The sequence below is a fragment of the Oncorhynchus kisutch genome, linkage group LG18 (assembly GCF_002021735.2).
Source record: "Oncorhynchus kisutch isolate 150728-3 linkage group LG18, Okis_V2, whole genome shotgun sequence".
Taxonomy (NCBI): domain Eukaryota; kingdom Metazoa; phylum Chordata; class Actinopteri; order Salmoniformes; family Salmonidae; genus Oncorhynchus; species Oncorhynchus kisutch.
This window is the reverse complement of record NC_034191.2, coordinates 47,839,550-47,859,497: the sequence shown is the minus strand read 5'-3', so window position 1 is coordinate 47,859,497 and position 19,948 is coordinate 47,839,550. Positions and strand designations below refer to the sequence as shown.

The 19,948-nt window shown below is 44.0% G+C and overlaps 1 protein-coding gene across 3 annotated transcripts in view; it reads left to right on the top strand.

Annotated features, from left to right (window-relative positions):
• The window catches only part of LOC109908810 (anion exchange protein 2), a 108,503-nt gene that overhangs the window by 70,283 nt on the left and 18,272 nt on the right, over positions 1–19,948 (top strand). For all 3 annotated transcript variants that reach the window (XM_020507520.2, XM_031796199.1, XM_020507522.2), the window contains 5 exons: positions 4,733–4,901; positions 6,300–6,535; positions 12,376–12,500; positions 13,474–13,673; positions 18,649–18,785. In XM_020507520.2, the coding sequence (XP_020363109.1) occupies positions 4,733–4,901; positions 6,300–6,535; positions 12,376–12,500; positions 13,474–13,673; positions 18,649–18,785 (867 nt within the window). The remainder of the gene's footprint in view (positions 1–4,732; positions 4,902–6,299; positions 6,536–12,375; positions 12,501–13,473; positions 13,674–18,648; positions 18,786–19,948) is intronic.

Genomic DNA, 19,948 nt, shown 5'->3' with positions numbered 1-19,948 from the left:
CAGATGCACATGCCAATGCACTTTAATTTGACGCTTTTAAGTCTTCCAATGTCACAGAGCCATTGTGTGGTGTTGTCCTCTAACAATCCATGTGGTCCGAACATGTCCAATGTTTAACCCCAAAACATTAGCACTGAGTAATGAGTTATTAGTTGTACCACAACTCCTACAGGAAGCCACCAGTTCAGGACGTTCAGGTGTTCTATCTGATCTATTTGTGGACAAATGTAGTTGCTTCATGTAAATATGTGACTGTAAATCATGTGGGGGAAAAACATTGCTTATTCAATTGCCTATGTGGCACATGTTCAATGCATGCCCTCTCCTTCTACAGTACTAGGCTGAAAAAAAGTTCAAACATTTCACTCCTATATGTACATGGTTTCCTTGCTTCTCTGTAATTGTCTCTCTCTTGCGGTTGGAGTCTGTGTTTTATTTACAATGTTCTAGATGTTCACATACTGTCGTGCCCTAGCAACCCCCGCCCACTCCAATGCCTCTCTGACAGAGATTTAGGCTCTAAAGCACATTGGTCAATATTTACACACACAGTACATCACCAAAAGTATGTGGACACCCATTCAAATGAGTGGATTAGGCTATTTCAGCCACACCTGTTGCTGACCGGTGTGTAGATTTGAGCATGCAGCCATGCAATCGCCATAGACAAACATTGGCAGTCGAAGGCCTTACTGAAGAGCTCAGTGACTTTCAACGTGGCACCGTCATAGGACGCCACCTTTACAACAAGTCAGTTTGTCAAATTTCTGCTCTGCTAGTGTTGCCCTGGTCAACTATAAGTGCTGTTACTGTCAAGTGGAAACGTCTAGGAGCAACAACGTCTCAGCCATGAAGTGGTAGGCCATACAAGCTCACAGAACGGGACCGCAGAGTGCTGAAGCACGTAGAGCGTAAAACATTTCTGTCCTCGGTTGCAAAACTCGCTACTGAGTCCCAAACTGCCTCTGGAAGCAACGTCAGCACAAACTTTTTCAGGGAGCTTCATGAAATGGTTTTCCATGGCCGAGCAGCCACACACAATTCTAAAATAACCATTGCACAATGCCAAGCGTCGGCTGGCGTAAAGCTCGCCGCCATTGGACTCTGGAGCAGTGGAAGCGTTTCCTCTGGAGTGATGAATCAGCTTCACCATCGAAGTCAGACGGACAAATCTGGGTTTGGAAGATGCCAGGAGAACGCCCCAATGCATAGTGCCAACTGTAAAGTTTGGCGGAGGAGGAATAATGGTCTGGGGCATTTTTCATGGTTTGGGCTAGGCCCCTTATTTCCAGTGAAGGAAACTTAACGCTACAACATACAATGACGTTCTAGACGATTCTGTTTCCCACTTTGTGGCAACTGTTTTAGCACAACAATGCCCCGTGCACAAATCAAGGTCCATTTAGAAATGGTTTGTCGATCGGTGTGGAAGAACTTGACTGGCCTGCGCAGAGGAAGCAAGTACCCGCAGCAAGTTCCAACATCTAGTGGAAAGACTTCCCAGAAGATTGGAGGCTGTTATAGCAGCAAAGGGGGGACCAACTCTGTATTAATGCCCATGATTTTGGAATGAGATGTTCGATGAGCAGGTGTCCACATACTTTTGGTCATATATAAGTTAAAATGAGGGAGATGGTGAGGTATTGTTTGAGTGCCATTCATACACTGCTTGCCCTTTAAGTGCATTTTGGTTTGTCCTCAGAGAGAATGAACGCAGAGTCTTGTTTATTCTACTATGCCACAATCATAGGAGATAGGTTAGTGCCAGGCTGGGAGATATGGGTACGTACGATTAGGGCATCACGCGGCCAAGGTGGGCACGGGGAGACGGCTCTCTGCTCATACATGTGTTTTATGGAGGTGTTGAGATTCAGAGTGCAACAGTGTTGCCATAGACGAGGGCATTGCCACTTGTCTGCGAAACACCACTCCTGACTCTAATCATACCTCAAGTCTTCCTATTGCACCATGAGTGAGGTAAGTCCCTCAAATAACTGATGAAAGAGAGAATTTTGTTTTAGTCTTTCTGTTGCTGTTTTTCTTTTTTTTTGTTACAATTTGATTTATTTCGGTTTGCCATGGCTGGGCTCACCTTTCCTCAGTGTTGCAGTGGTTTAGCCCGTCCAGGGTTTGTTGATGCACAGGTTTTTGGTTGTGGAAAATAGTTTCACCCTTCTGGCAATCCCTCACACATCCTCTACAGCTTTAGAGATTGACTGTGAAGTGATGTGAGAGTGTACAGCAATGGGTGAAATCTGTCTTCACTTCTCCTGGAGTTCCTAGTGCGTGGGGGGATCTGTTTTTCAGGTGAACTTGATTGTTAAAAATATCACTGAATGATGGGCCTCCCGGGTGCATCGCAGTGCCACCAGAGACTCTGGGTTCGAGCCCTGGCTCTGTCGCGGCCGGCCGCGACCGGGAGGTCCATGGGGCGACGCACAATTGGCCTAGCATCGTCCGGGTTAGGGAGGGTTTGGCCGGTAGGGATATCCTTGTCTCATCGTGCACTAGGTGTACGGTGTTTCCTCCGACACATTGGTGCGGCTGGCTTCTGGGTTGGATGCGCGCTGTATTAAGAAGCAGTGCGGCTTGGTTGGGTTGTGTTTCGGAGGACGCATGATTCTCGACCTTCTTCTCTCCCGAGCCCGTATAGGAGTTGTAGCGATGAGACAACTACTAACAATTGGATACCATGAAATTGGGGAGAAAAAGGGGGTAAAATATAACTGAATGAGGATGCTTTATTTTAACACATGGATGAGATCAGCAGCACTTTGTTTATTCTTGGATGAACTGCCCAACAACTGGCATTCAGGTATTGAATGCATTCGATAGGACTACAGACTGGAAAAAACTGCAAGATTTTAGATTTGTATTTTACAGGTCCAAAAACTGGAGACTGACAGAAAACAGCTCTCAAACCGGCACTTGAACTCCATTAAAGAACAATAGGACTCTGGTGATCTGTGTTTGACAGAGGTGACTAAGGTAAGGGTGAGGCCCATTCAGCCTACCTGAGCAATTTCTTGTGGAACGGTCTGAATGGACCTTCTGACAGTTGAGGAGTGTCACCTTGGGTCAACATTGAATGTTTGTGAAGGGGCCCCTCACACTCTATCACAGACACTGTCAGAGATTTGTCAAAGAGTCTGTTTTTTTACACCCGTTTGTGGTATGTGTGCATTTACTACTGTAGGTAGTTCACACAGTAACTCCATAGTATAGTAGCCAGTGCTGTGAAAAAAAAGCCAGTGCTGTAAATTGAATTTATTTCATTCCTATATTTAACACATGCAGCAGCCCCATTGCTAACCATTTTTTAATGAAAGGTAGAAAATGGCCATTATCACTTTTGGTCTAGGATGGATGTGTAGGAAAAAACCCATTTTCCAGACTCCAGTCATATAGACCGACAGGGAGCTTGAGGATGAGGAGCATGAGGTGGAATTTCTTCTGTCCCCCTCGAGTGCCGGAGAGAATTTGATCTACCGATGCCGTGTTAAATGGCCTGAGAAAGGGTTTGAAGGGGCGTCAAATGAGGCATGGGGCCGCGACTGTTTGTCCAGTGTCACAGGAGGGAGCGTACTCCGCTCTGTCAGGAGCTGCACGATCTCTACTGTAGCCACGGCAACATCTGCTTTGCCTTAAAGCTGGAGAGAAGAGAGGATCCCCCTCTTTTGTCGGGATTGAGTTCACCTGCTCCACTGCATCCCGTCCTTATCACAATCCCCCCCTGAGCAGATGAGGTCTGCAGCATGATCTAGCACCCTGCTGCTGGGAAAAAGAGATCACTTACAGTACCTCAGGGTTTCCCAGCCTTCTCCTCGGAGACTACCAGATGTTTTACATATCTGTTGTTGCCCAGAACTGGCACACATTATTCAATTAGTCAAGGGCTTGATTATTAGTTAACTAATCGAAACCGGTGTGTCAGTGCAGGGCTACAACAAATGTGTGAAACATCTGGTGGTCTCATAGGAGAAGGCTGGGAAGTACTGACTTAACTCCCCGGGTTGTCCATCATACCACTAACTACTCTCGACCATCCATAGACCCCAACCTGTCCAAGTCATTGGACAGAGCTTCTAGGGTAATCACTATGTTGAGTTTAAAGCTACTGTACTGTTTGGAACCCAAGAAGACCACAATCATGTCTTTTTTGTGGATTTTAACAAATGTGGAATGACTAGAACTCCCTCTAGTGTCAGTTGGGTGTGAGGTTACATGGATTTGACATAAGCATGAATGGTGTCAGCAAACAACCTCATATAGCAAACCTGAATAACATGGTAGGCTAAAATGGATAATTCTCCTGTCCATAAAAAAACCTTTGCACTTCATGTTGATCTGAAAGAATTTGATATGTATTAGCAATTTAGTAGTAGCTTTAACTTAACGGGGTAGACTAGATGGAATTTTTGCCATGCTGGTTACTTCTATCCAAACCTTCCAGATTTACACAAGTGGCTAGGTGTTGTTTCTGAATGGGACCTATAATATCATGGCTCTTTCTCAATTAAATGTTTTCCTTGATTCCTCTCATTTGTCTCTTTTCACCTTTTCAAAATCCATTGGAGAAGATGGGAGGAACCTTTGACCTTCTCCAATTGAAAAGAGACTAGGAGACGGGATGCGAGAAATCACAGAAATCGAATCGAGATGGAGCCAGTATCTTATTCCCTATGTCTCCCATGACTAATCTGACCCTCTCCTCCCTTTCTTCCTCTCTCAGCCGGAGGCGCCGCCAGCTTCAACCCAGCAAGGGGCGCAACAGGCGGATGAGGAGGATGAGGGGGACCTGAACAAAGCCCTGGGAGTCCAGAGATTTCAGCAGATCATCAGCCCTGCCCCCAGGATCCCTGACGAGCAGCACCGCACCTACAGCGAGGAGGACTTTGAGTGTAAACACGCACACACTTGTACACACAGGACATTCACACGCTTAGGTGGTTCATATACACTATATACAAAAGTACATGGATACCTCTTTAAATTAGTGGATTGCGCTATTTCAGCCTCACTCATTGCTGACAGGTGTATAAAATTGAGCATACAGCCATGCAATCTCCATAGACAAACATTGGCAGTAAAATGGCCTTAATGAAGAGCTCCGTGTCTTTCAACGTGGCACCGTCATAGGATGCCACCTTTCCGTCAAGTAATTTTGTCAAATTTCTGCCCTGCTAGTGTTGCCCTGGTCAACTATAAATGCTGTTATTGTTAAGTGCAAACATCTAGGAGCAACAACGGCTCAGCCGCGAAGTGGTAAGCCACACAAGCTCACAGAACGGGACCGCCGAGTGCTGAAGAACACAGCACGTAAAAATTGTCTGTCCTTGGTTGCAACATTCACTACCGAATTGCCTGTGGAAGCAACTTCAGCACAAGAACTGTTTGTCGGGATCTTCATGAACTGGGTTTCCATGGCAGAGCAGCTGCACACAAGCCAAAGATCACCAGGCGCATTGCCAAGCATTGGCTAGAGTGGTGTAAAGCTCATCGCCATTGGAATCTGGAGCAGTGGAAACGCATTCTCTGGAGTGATGAATCCTGTTTCACCATCTGGCAGTTTGACGGATGAATCTGGGTTTGGTGAATGCCAGGAGAACTCTGCCTGCCCCAATACATAGTGCCAACTGTAAAGTTGGTTGGAGGAGGGCTGTTTTTTTAATGGTTTGGTCTAGGCCCCTTAGTTCCAGTGAAGGGAAATCTTAACGCTACAGCATACAATGACATTCTAGATGCTTCCAACTTTGTGGCAACAGTTTGGGGAAGGCCCTTTCCTGTTTCAGCATGCACAAAGCGAGGTCCATACAGAAATTATTTGTCAAGATTGGTGTGGAAGAACTTGACTGACCGGCACAGAGCCCTGACCTCAACCCCATCGAACACCTTTGGGATTAATTGGAACGCAGACTGCGAACCAGGCCTAATCGCCCAACATCAGTGTCCGACCTCACTAATGCTCTTGTGGCTGAAAGGAAAGTCCCCGCAGCAATGTTCCAACATCTAGTGGAAAGCCTTCCAAGAAGGGTGGAGGCTGTTATAGCAGCAAAGGGTGGACCAACTCAATATTAATGCCAATGATTTTGGAATGAGATGTTCAACGAGCAGGTGTCCACATACTTATGGTCATATAGTGCACTTTTGCACTATATGTGATGGGGATACCATCATTTTTGTGAATCGTAGATTTAAAACCGTTGATTCTTTGATTTAAATTAGTCCCTCTGAAAACCACAGAAAATGATTTTAACTCCATAAACCACACTCTTTATAACCACTGAATCTTCCTGCAGATCACCGTCACTCCTCACACCACATGCACCATCCCCTGTCCAAGCTGCACTTCGAAGGGAGGAGGAAGAAGAGCGGCAAGAAGAAAAAGGAAAGCGACCGCAAGGACAATTCAGGCCCCACCAGCAGCACCACTATTGAGGGAGGAGAGGATGAGGAAGATAATGAGGAAGAGGGTGGAGAGAGCCACACCCATCTCTCTGAGACATATTGTGAAACCGTCAAAGAAGATGTCCAGGTAATTAGTGACACCTATGCAAATCAAAACTGGTTCTGTCAAAGTTTTCATATCATTCGTCAGGTCATGGCAAATGTTCTTTTAACACAAAAACTCTCCAGTGGTGTTGATTCTAGAATGTTTGTATAAAACATTTGCCTGATGTTGCAAGAACGTGCTCAGAACACATTTCATATTTTCTTTAAAGGTTCCCGTAATGTTTCATAAGGTAGTGGGAGCAGTCTGGTGAGAACATTGTGGAGACATCACAAAACACATGTTCCCAAAGCACAACAACTCCAGTTGATTCTACAATTTTAATTTTAGGGTGCAAAAAACATTCACATGATGTTGAGAATGTTCCCAGAACACATTTGGTCTGTTCTTTAAAGGCTCCCAGAATGTTTAATTTGATTGTGGGAACATTGTGTAGACATGACAAGAGATACAGTATGTTCCCGAAACACACAAACTGCCCAGTTGTGCTGATTATTTCAATGTTTATATTAGGTTGCAAAACCATTTGCCTGTTGCAAGAACAGGCCCAGAACACATGTGTTATGTTATAAAATTTCCTAAAACATTTATTTAGGTTGTGGGAACAATGTGGGTGATATGACAACATATAGGTTCCCAAAACACGAAAACTGTCCAGTTGACATTCGGCTACTGTTTGTAACACATAAACGCAACATTCAACAATTTCAAAGACTTTACTGAGTTATAGTTCATATAAGGAAATTGAAATCAATTCATTAGGCCCTAATCTGTGGATTTCACGACTGGGAATACAGATACAGTGGGGCAAAAAAGTATTTAGTCAGCCACCAATTGTGCAAGTTCTCCCACTTAAAAAGATGAGAGAGGCCTGTAATTTTCATCATAGGTACACTTCAACTATGACAGACAAAATGAGAAAAAAACATCCAGAAAATCACATTGTAGGATTTTTAAAATAAGTATTTGGTCACCTACAAACAAGCAAGATTTCTGGCTCTCACAGACCTCTAACTTCTTCTTTAAGAGGCTCCTCTGTCCTCCACTCGTTACCTGTATTAATGGCACCTGTTTGAACTTGTTATCAGTATAAAAGACACCTGTCCACAACCTCAAACAGTCACACTCCAACCTCCACTATGGCCAAGACCAAAGAGCTGTCAAAGGACACCAGAAACAAAATTGTAGACCTACACCAGGCTGGGAAGACTGCATCTGCAATAGGTAAGCAGCTTGGTTTGAAGAAATCAACTGTGGGAGCAATTATTAGGAAATGGAAGACATACAAGACCGCTGATAATCTCCCTCGATCTGGGGCTCCATGCAAGATCTCACTCCATGGGGTCAAAATGATCACAAGAACGGTGGGCAAAGATCCCAGAACCACACGGGGGGACTTCGTGAATGACCTGCAGAGAGCTGGGACCAAAGTAACAAAGCCTACCATCAGTAACACACTACGCCGCCAGGGACTCAAATCCTGCAGTGCCAGACGTGTCCCCCTGCTTAAGCCAGTACATGTCCAGGCCTGTCTGAAGTTTGCTAGAGAGCATTTGGATGATCCAGAAGAAGATTGGGAGAATGTCATATGGTCAGATGAAACCAAAATACAACTTTTTGGTTAAAAGTCAACTCGTCGTGTTTGGAGGTCAAAGAATGCTGAGTTGCATCCAAAGAACACCATACCTACTGTGAAGCATGGGGGTGGAAACATCATGCTTTGGGGCTGTTTTTCTGCAGAGGGACCAGGACGACTGATCCGTGTAAAGGAAAGAATGAACGGGGCCATGTATTGTGAGATTTTGAGTGAAAACCTCCTTCCATCAGCAAGGGCATTGAAGATGAAACGTGGCTGGATCTTTCAGCATGACAATGATCCCAAACACACCGCCCGGGCAACGAAGGAGTGGCTTCGTAAGAAGCATTTCAAGGTCCTGGAGTGGCCTAGCCAGTCTCCAGATCTCAACCCCATAGAAAATCTTTGGAGGGAGTTGAAAGTCCGTGTTGCCCAGCAACAGCCCCAAAACATCACTGCTCTAGGGGAGATCTGCATGGAGGAATGGGCCAAAATACCAGCAACAGTGTGTGAAAATCTTGTGAAGACTTACAGAAAACATTTGACCTCAGTCATTGCCAACAAAGGGTATATAACAAAGCATTGAGATAAACCTTTGTTATTGACCAAATACTTATTTTCCACCATAATTTGCAAATAAATTCATAAAAAATCCTACAATGTGATTTTCTGGATGTTTTTTTCTCATTTTGTCTGTCATAGTTGAAGTGTACCTATGATGAAAATTACAGGCCTCTCTCATCTTTTTAAGTGGGAGAACTTGCACAATTGGTGGTTGACTAAATACTTTTTTGCCCCACTGTATACATCTCATACCTTAAATAAAAAAGTACGGCCATGGATCAGAAAATCTGTCTGTATCGGGTGTGAACACTATTTGACTCATGCAGCTCCCCACATCTCCTTCACATAGTTGGTCAGTATGTTGATTGTGGTCTGTGGAATCTTGTCCCACTGCTCTTCAATGGCTGTGCGAAGTTGCTGGATATTGGCGGTAACTGGTGATCTAGAGCGTCCCACATTCTCAATGGGTGACATGTCTGGTGAGTGCGATATGCCACACCTGTCTGGTGGATGGATTATCTTGACAAAGGAGAAATGCTCACTAACAGATGGAAACAAATTTGTGTATATGGAACATTTCTTCTATTTCAGCTCATGAAACATGGGACTAACACTTTACATGTTGTCTATATTTTTGTTCAGTGTCGGTTGTGGAAAGAGTGAGGGTACATTAGAAGAGAGGATTCCAAAACACAAAATATGCTCAGTTGCGATGACATTCATACAATGTTTAAGTTAGGTTGCACAGGACATTCCCTTAATGTTGTACGAATGTAATGAGTCAGTTTTTATGACGTTCATAGCATATTTGTTTTAGGTTTTATCAAAATATTCCGTTGAAGTTCATGCAATAAACATTTTACCTTTGGAGATCTTATTTCAACAACATTTAGATAACTTTTACCTAATATTACCACAACATTCCCAACATGCAAATTTGTAGCACATTGGAATACATGCCCCAGTTATGTTTCTCTCCAGATGTAATGGCAATTCACATTTGAGGATTGTATTGTAGGCAGTGTCAATTTTAACACGTAAGTCATGGTGGGGCAAACTCTAAATGTTGATTTCTTTATGCATGCTAGCAAAGCCACTACACAATACTAAACAATGCCCACAAACCGTAAGGGCCTACATAAAGCTGTCCCAACAGCAGCTTTCTTTTCAGCACCATGAAGTGAATCCTTACCAACGCTACACCTGGCTATTAGCGGAGCCTTGTCTGGCAGCGAAACAGTTCATTCAGCCTCATTTACTTCCTTTTTATAAAACATAGCTGATATGGCTACTTGCTTAAACAAATGTGGTTTCTACTGACAACTGAGATGTACAAATTATGGCAGAAGGGAACGATGAGCGCTTAACAGGCAAGCCGTAATTTCGATGACGACATTAAGGAGCGAGCTAAGACTGATGTACTCAATATAACTATTTGTTCAGCCTTTTTGAAATGTACAGTGACAGAATTTGCAACATTGGCCGTTCTTACAGTATTCCCCCTGTACACCGTCAGAACCATAGGATATCTAAAGGGGGCAGACAATGAACACCCTTACAATATTCAATGACGTTTCTCTAAAACACGTTATCGGCTTCACGTGCACCGCCAAGCTAAGTTATGAGGGGGAAAGGGACCAAATGATTAGGGTGAGGCACATGGGCTACTAACAGCTTACTACACTACATAGACTCAGTATTACTTTCTTAGCTACAGTATACATATCTCCCTGGCATATTACATCATTTATGCAGCAGCATACAAGACATGTCTGGACTCACGTTGTTGTGCTATGCTCACTTGAACAGGAAAATGGCACGGCGCTCCTTGTGGGCAAATTACCATCAAAGTCTGGCATTCTCTGGATTTATGGTGCTTTCAAGACAACTGGAAACATAAAAATTTAAACAAGGTTGAATCATGACGTCGGTGATCTTCAGGTCGGAGATCTAGAAAGAGCCTTCTATACACTACAAGTCAAAAGTTTTTAAGAACACCTACTCCGGTGTTACTATTTTCTACATTGGAGAATAATAGTGAAGACATCAAAAATATAAAATAACACATATGGAAACATGTAAACGTCTCTTTTTCAGGACCCTGTCTTTCAAAGATAATTAGTAAAAATTTAAAACTTCTCATATCAAAGGGTTTAAACACTGTTTCCCATGCTTGTTCAATGAACCATGAACAATTAATGAACATGCACCTGTGGAATGGTCGTTAAGACACAGCTTACAGACGGTAGGCAATTAAGGTCACATTTTTGAAAACGTAGGACACTAAAGAGGACTTTCTTACTGACTCTGAAAAACACCAAAAGAAAGATGCCCAGGGTCCCTGCTCATCTTTGTGAACGTGCCTTAGGCATGCTGCAAGGAGGCATGAGGACTACAGATGTGACCAGAGCAATAAATTGCAATGTCCGTACTGTGAGACGCCGAAGACAGCGCTACAGGGAGACAGGACGGACAGCTGATCGTCCTTAGTGACTGACAATGTGAAACAACACCTGCACAGGATCGGTACATCCGAACATCACACCTGCAGGACAGGTACAGGATGGCAACAACAGCCTGAGTTACACCATGAACGCACAATCCCTTCATCAGCGCTCAGACTGTCCGCAATAGGCTGAGAGAGGCTGGACTAAGGGCTTGCAGGCCTGTTGTAAGGCAGGTCCTCACCAGACATCACCGGAAACAACGTGGCCTATGGGCACAAACCCATCGTCGCTGGACCAGACGGGACTGGCAAAAAGTGCTCTTCACTGACAAGTCGCGGTTTTGTCTCACCAGGGGTGATGGTAGGATTCGCGTTTATTGTCGACGGAATGAGCATTACACTGAGGCCTGTACTCTGGAGCAGGATCGATTTGGAGGTGGAGGGTCCATCATGGTCTGGGGCGGTGTGTCACAGCATCATCAGACTTAGCTTATTGTCATTGCAGGCAATCTCAATGCTGTGCGTTACAGGGAAGACATCCTCCTCCCTCATGTGGTACCCTTCCTGCAGGCTCATCCTGACATGACCCACCAGCATGACCATGCCACCAGCCATACTGCACGTTCTGTGCGTGATTTCCTGCAAGACAGGAATGTCAGTGTTCTACCATGGCCAGCTGAAGAGCCCGGATCTCAATCCCATTGAGCACGTCTGAGACCTGTTGAATCGTGCCGAGTGAGGGCTACGGCCATTCCCCCCAGACATGTCCGGGAACTTGCAGGTGCCTTGGTGGAAGAGTGGGGTAACATCTCACAGCAAAAACTGGCAAATATGGTGCAGTCCTTGAGGAGGAGCTGCACTGCAGTAGTTAATGCAGCTGGTGGCCACACAAGATACTGGCTGTTACTTTTGATTATGACCCCCCCCCCCCCTTTGTTCAGGGACACATTATTCCATTTGTTAGTCACGTGTCTTTGGAACTTGTTCAGTTTGTCCCAGTTATTGAATCTTGTTATGTTCATACAAATATTTACAGGTTAAGTTTTCTGAAAATAAACGCAGTTGACAGTGAGAGGACACGTCTTTTTTTGCTGAGTTTAGTAACCAAAAAAGTGTTAAACAAATCAAAATATAATTTATATTTGAGATTCTTCATATAGCCACCCTTTGCCTTGATGACAGCTTTGCACACTCTATATTACTCCACTCAGACACTACCGGAGTTGAGAAGATTGAGTCAAACCAAGGTCTCATGTGTGCCCCCTCTCTCCTTCATAGTTTTTTCTGTCAGATGAAGATCACCTGGCCACACCAACCACAGACATACCCTGCCCTGCCCGAGGGCTGGAGGTTGTTCCCCAGTCTGCCGTGAGCACTGTCCCTGAAGATGCCACCTCCACGGAGTGAGTACACCTCTCTAAGTGCACCCCCATTTTCCATTCCATTATTACCATAATGATGTGATCGGGTGAGAATCTTTGGCAGTTGAAGTGTGTCATCCTCCTTTGCGGCACAACACAGCAAGGACTGTTTTATAACACGTAGCCTGATACTGCTCGCTTTGAGGCGTTCTCCTTCGCTGATTGGATGAGAGAGATTTGTGTGTGTGTCGCCCACTTTACGTTACCATGTCCCAGGCATCCAGGCAGCCTGCAGGGTTCTGATCTAATAGGGCCTGATTCCACCAGCAAGAACAAAGAGCCATATTTCACCTGTCTGACTGTTTCCATAGAGAATTCCGACCCTTCATACTAACACACCTCTCCTTTTGACCCTCCACCTATGGCATTTAGTCTCAGGACACATTAGTGCTTTGTCTTGTCTAGGATATAGCTTTGTGGGCTCTCCTTTCATCTCCTTTCTCAAGTCTGCTGTAATATCACTCTGTGGATTTCCTCCTACTACTTCTAAAACTGCACACTACACATTGGAAGGTAGAGGTGTCACCCAAGTGAAATATTCTGACTGCAGAGGGATCTTTGGAATATAGTTGTTTTCTGAAATGAACAGCTTTTTGGAGACCTTGAGTGTTTTTCAGGTTTCGGAAGGATCTGCCTGGACTGATGAATTCTTAGTGGGAGTTTTCAATCTTTTCGTTTATCGATAGCGACATTCAGACTTGGGTTTCATTTGATTAAGTATTTTTTCTTCTCCTGTGAATTGAGCTTTTCTGTATGTTTGATGTGCTTGTTCCAAGGAGTGTAGAGGGAGACCGACAAACCATTCTCCTTTTGTATCTTAGAAAATGTGCATTTTTGTCATTTACTGGCCCAGTCTCCTAGATGTAAAAGTTATGTTGTGTAGCTCACTCCAGGTTCACGTCTAATATTTTGTTCACCTTAATGTTAACTCTAATTTCTTTCTCTCCTCTCCCAGAAAGCCCTGTCCGGCCTCGTCCAGCAGTGACCCATCCGACCCCACCCCTCTTATCCGCGTGGCCAGCCGCAGCTACGACCTGCAGGAGCGCCGGTGCACCGGCAACATGACTGGCGCCGAGCAGGCTAAGTACGAGCGCATCCCCACGGACGAGAGCGAGGCGCAGACACTGGCCTCCGCCGACCTGGATGGGATCAAAAGTGAGTCTTGAGGAATATTGCCAACCTCGGTCACTTCATGTTCAGCTTTTGTTCTCACTGAAGCAATGTTTTAGTGCTTACTGTAATTCCACGGTTGTTTGTATAATTTAATTCAGAGCCAAGACGACATGCGGGTTCTCTCTTTGTTTAGACAGCATGTTATATTTAAAGTTCTTATACTTGTACATTTTTAAGGGCTGTTTTGTCATTTGGGAGATTTATTCAGAACCCCGGTACTCTGAACTAACCTTTCCCTGACCTAAGAATCTAAACTCTCCCTGACCTTCGTGTTCACTCAGACTACTGTGCCAGATTAACTTTTAAAGATGTATTTTTACATTTTACTTCTTCAAGTGCTTAATATCTTGCTCTTTGTGTATTTGCGCCTGTTTGTGTGTGTGCTTATGTGAAGAGAAGAGTCTTTGGCTCCACTGAAGGTCAGAATGCCCTAAACAGAGAGAAAGAAGGGAAACACACTGGGGTACATTAATGTCCTGTGACGTCTCCAGCTCCAGTGGCAACCGGGGTGATTTACGTCAGGGGGTCGACCCCTCAGCGGACAGCGGCAGCTTATCAGAGAGTGTGGCGGACGCTGACAAAATAGGAGCGACGTCCTCTAATTAAATTAGCCTGTTCCCGCTCTAAGCTAAGGCCCCTGGAACCAGGCCCGAGTCAACCCGGTGGCTAATTGAGAAAGCTGCCCCTCTGGTTCACAACCCCTGAGTCTTAAGTGCCAATAAAACAATGTGGAAGAGCTAAGTCGTCTGGGGGGAGAAGCTGAATTGCATGGAGATGATTTGATGTGGGTCCAGTGCCAACATTGGGCTACGTGACATAGAGGGTGTGGCCTTTGTCAGGGTCCCTGACCGCATCAGGAGTCTCCTCGGTGGATCCTCTTTTATCTGCTTCCCAGCACTGCAAAGCAGCCTGGGAAAGTGCCTCTGCGGCTGGCCGCTGCTCAACGATCGGAATTATTAGATCACTGTCTCATTCCTCTTTTGTTCAACCCTCCTGTTAGCACCTCTGCTAGTTAATGCGCTTGGACACTTTCTACCCTAACCAGGTCAGGTGGGGGTCAAGAAATGCTTTTTTTCCCCTAACTCCATTCCTGGACACGCAAAGACTTGTGCTTGAGATTGGAGAGGTCACGGTTCCTCATTCCCATGCCAGCACTATGCCCACCACCAAGCACCTCTCCTTCAAGAGTGCCAGCCTTGCCTGGGCCAAGTCCCACTCCAGGACTTCCCAGACAACCACACACGCGCAACTGGAATCTGGCACATTGTGAAGCCTCTAAGGCGGACGAATGGTTCCAGTAGACATAGCCCCAAGGTCTGACAAGGTACAGCGACACCTTACAGTGAAACCCAGATAATGAACAAGAGGCTCAAATGACAGAAGATGATACTTCGTTTCTCTCCAGTTTCACTCGCAGAGTTTTCAAAGGACGTACAGGACAACTTGTTCTTCAGGAGAAATGCTGTCATTTTTATACACCCTCAGTTTTAGGTGATGAATTGATGAAGGTGCTCAACGACCAGGGTGTTTCTCAAACAGGGAAGGAGCCCACTGACAAAGGTAAGGTTGGTTCCTACCTCTGAGAGGATCATCCACACCCGTTGCCGCATTCCCTCTGAGATGTATCCAACCAGCTCACTTTCATCCAGCCTTATTATCTAAACTGTCCTTGGTTTGCGGCCAGCCTGGTAACCCAACTAGGGTTTAATAGCGGAAACCAGGTTACTGAGGTTTCCGGCCCAAACCCACTCCCGTTTCCCAGGATAAATAACTGAGAAAACGGTAAATTATAATAAATTATTTATATGAACAGCTTGAAGTGAAATAGAACTGTTAAATTATATGCAATGTCCAAATCTGTCTTTACGGCTTCCTCTGCTCTGCTATCTGCATGATCAATCATCAACACTCAGGGTGGGGACAGACAGCGCATCTCATATGGAGTGCAGTTCACAATGCATGTATCATCTCATCAGCAGGTAACTTTTTTTTCTTGTGACCGGTACATTTACTGTAGCATAGCCTATGCTACAGTAATATTTGGACTACTATTTGAATATGCATGTAATTTACACATCTCCGTCTGGCTTTCAGGGGTCATCTTATTTTTTTATTAAGATCCTATTTAAAAATTGCTACTGCAGAGTTTCAAAACAGCCTATCACTCGAATATCGCTCCAGCAGGTATATTGCACTGGTCATCCCCAAAGCCAACACTTCCTTTGGCTGCCTTTCCTTAAAGCTCTGCTGCCAATGACTGGAATGAATTGCATAAATCTCTGAAGCTAGAGTCTTATATCTCTCTCTCTAACTTTAAGCATCAGCTGTCAGAGCAGCTTACCCTGTACCTGTACACAGCCAATCTGTAAATAGCACACCCGACTACCTCATCCCCATATCCCCATATAATTACTTACCCTCTTGCTCTTTTACACCCCAGAATCTCTACTTGCACATCATCTGCACATCTATCACTCCAATTCATGCTAAATTGTAATTATTTTCGCCTCTAGGGCCTATTTATTGCCTAGCTCCCTACTCTTCTACATTTGCACACACTGTACATAGATTTTTCTATTATTTCTGTTCTTTACAGTTATTGACTGTACGTTTGTTGACTTGTAACTCTGTTGTTTTTGTCGCATTGCTTTACTTTATCTTGGTCAGGTCACAGTTGTAAATGAGAACTTGTTTTCAACAGGCCTACCTGGTTAAATAAAGGTGAAATAATAAAAATACAGATAAGTTGAAATTCACACCTTATTGGGTTTTGACCATTGCAGAACCCATTTTATTTTTGTGAACTTAAGTTAACAATTTTTATTTAGCAAATAAAGACAACTGGCATGGACAAAATTATTGGCACACCGGAGCAGGTACTTGGTTACACCGCCTTTGGCCAATATAACAGCCAACAAATGAGTTTTTGGAGTGCATCAGTCCAACAACCATTTGTCTAATGAAGGTTGTGAATCATCCATCAGGACAACCCCAAACACACATCAAAGCACCCTGAAATTGTTCAAGAAGAAACACTGGACTGTTCTGGAGTTGCCACCGAAGAGTCCAGATCTGAATCACATTTATAACCTATGGCAAGAGATGAAAACAGCAGTTGGAGGGCAAACATTAAAGAATTAGAGCAGTTTGCTGCTGAAAAGTGAGCCAAATTGCCAGTAGAATGTTGCAGCAAGCTCATTGATGGCTCCAAGAAGTGTTTGTCTGCAGTTAACTTGGCCAAAAGCTGTGTAACCGTGTCTTTATTTTCAAAATAATATTGTAAACTTAAGTTTACAAAAATAAAATTAGTATTTCTGCGTTGATGACAATCCAATAGCACAGTATGGAGAACACTTTTTTTTTTTTTTATGAAATAGGGAATTCTTTAAAGACTATGCAGAAATTGCTTCACCAATTTCCTGGTTGCTAAAATTCTATTAGTTTGCTTAATTTGTGACAAAGCAAGCATAGAATCGTTATACCATCTAAACAGCTGTGAAATATATTTTCCATAACCCAAAATATTGTTTTTTTCTACTGTTTGAAGCTGTTGTGCAAAACTGAAAATAAAAAAATGCAAAAACAGGAAGCATAGAAATAGCGCACATACAACAGATCCTAACGCTTCTTAGACATTCTTTCAATGAGAATGACAGATCTATTACCCATTTCTAAGTGAATTTGGTCCGGTCACCCAAAAAGTGATGCATTTTAAGAAAAGTGTAAGTGTGCCAATATATTTGCCGCAACTGTATATTCTGTGCCTTTGCGAAGGAATATCATAACCCTGGGAGGTTCTCCAATGTCTCGCGAAGAAGTGCACGTATTTGGAGATTGTTTTGCTGTTTTACTAGACTTTGAATATGCCTTTTGAGCATTGTGAAGTTATTAATTACACTTTTGTTCATCTATAAAACAAACTCTTGGTCCTGAGTCTTATGTTTGGAGCAAATCCAGAACAACACATTACTGAGTACCACTCTCTTTTTTTTTTTAAGCGTAGTGGTGGCTGCATCATGTTATGGGTGTGCTTGTAATCGTTAAGGACTGGGGAGTTTTTCAGTCAAGAGGTATGTATACTTTCTGAAGGCACTGTACCAATAGGTGCCCTCCTTTTGCGAGGCATTGGGAAACCTCACTGGTCTTTGTGGTTGACTCTGTTTGAAATTCACTGCTCGACTGAGGGACCTTGAAGATGATTGTATGTGTGGGGTACAGAGATGAGGTAGTCAGGAAAAAAAATTCTAACCCAGAAATTCCAGTCCATATGATACATTATAATACAATACATGTTTACAGTACACACTCAAAGATTAGTGGAGCTTGTTTCATTTATTTACCCAAGACCGCATACATCTATGGGCTTTTGTGTTTTTCTGTCGTGCGTAATGTACGGTAGCCTATGTATTGGATAACAGCACAATAATTTGGCCTTTTTTGGGGATTGGGCTCATAACATTTATTTAATGTAGGTCTCCGGCAGCATCAGGCTTGAATTTTCATGCCTCTCAAAACACGAATCAAATCCAGAAATTCATATGTTGTGTATGGTTTAGAATGACACTTGTGGTTTTGGCGGGAAATACCGGGTTACCTGGGAGAAAAAGAAGAAAAAAAATCTTGGTGTGGAACATTTTGTAAAATATTAAAGCCTAAACCCAACCCCACAGCAGTGCCAGGTGAAAAAAAGCAACGGCCTGTTCTGTGACTGTGGGTCTCTGAGATGTGATCTAGTGGCGGGATGGTGGAGGTCATTGCAGAGCCAAGAGCTCAGTGTTGGGCAGACCAATGTCTTGGGAAAAAGCTGCAACACTACAATGTTGTAATACTTGATAATGTAATGTTGACCACTGTTATTAGTGTTTGGGATCACAATCACCACCACACCCTCTCTCAATATTGCTCATTCTGTATCTCTGGCTATGATTTTTCACTCACCTCTCCTCTCTCTCTTTAGGCCATCGTTTTGAGGATGTCCCTGGGGTACGGAGACACCTGGTCAGAAAGAGCACCAAAGGCCAAGTGGTGCATGTCGGCAAGGACCACAAGGAGCCCTGCACACGCAGCCAAAAAAAGGACCGGACCCCACATGAGGTGAGCGACGGAAAATACAACCTGTAGTATCCACTCCTTTGCTGATGTTGGGACACATTGTCACATCCCTTGTTTCAGATATGATGGAGTTTTATTCATCAGATGGTTTTCATGGATTTGCTGATGTTTTTGGCAAGGATGGTTTGAATGTAAATATGGTTAATTGCTTCTTGGTCCATATTTAAATAAATAAAACTAAAATTGGAACATCAACTGGAAAATCTGCTACAGTATATTTTGTGGATGAGAGAGTGGGCAGGACACAATTAAAAATGAATGAATGAGTTCTTTCCTTTCACACACCCAATAGAAAGGGGCAGAGAAGAGCTCAGGTAAGGAGACACCGGGTTCTCCCTGAGAGAGGGAGCCATGTTCTATTAACACACACGCATAGGTCCCCAGCAGCCAGGTAAACAACAGGTTCCTCTCAGGGTAAAGTGTGTGTGTGGGGAGATGTAAGGGTCCCCTGCTCTGTGCACGGGTCTGTGTTAGTCGGCAGTATATTAAGCCCACACCACCTCCACCCTCTCGCTCCTTCCAGTCGTTACCACCAGTGGGTCTGTAACTTATCATTCTGCCTCCCGGCCAGACGGCATGGTCATACTGGACTACTTCGGCCAAATGGCCCGGCCCCACAAGGTGAGGTGGCTCAGTCGGCCAAATGCATGTTCCAGGAGTGTGTGCATGTAGCAACGTGTCTTCACATGAGAGTAGGTGCAGTATGGTTACTCGATAATCATTAGTTGTGTTGTTGGCTTGGTACTGAAACAGGTAATGGTTGGTTGGGTGTCACTAACTCATGAGCATGTAGTTAGATTGGTTTCTCTTTAACCAGACTTTTGGGAAGTGATAAGGCTGTAGGGTGTAATACTGTGTTTCTACTGATGATAGTATCTACTGTATTTATACTGTATTTTTACTCATCACAGTTTGTGATGTGTGAGAAAAAAACTAATTTAAACAGAGCATCTGTTGAGCTCATGAAAAATGGTTTTCACTGAAACGTTACATTCGCCTGTTGCTTAGGCTATTTACCACTGCCTATATTTGAGAAGTGTATTGGCATTGTGGATAATTTCATTGCATAGTTGTTCTTAACATAACCGAGTAACACTGGTGAGTGTGTTTCTGTTTGACGTCAACATGCAGCGCAGACTTGGGAA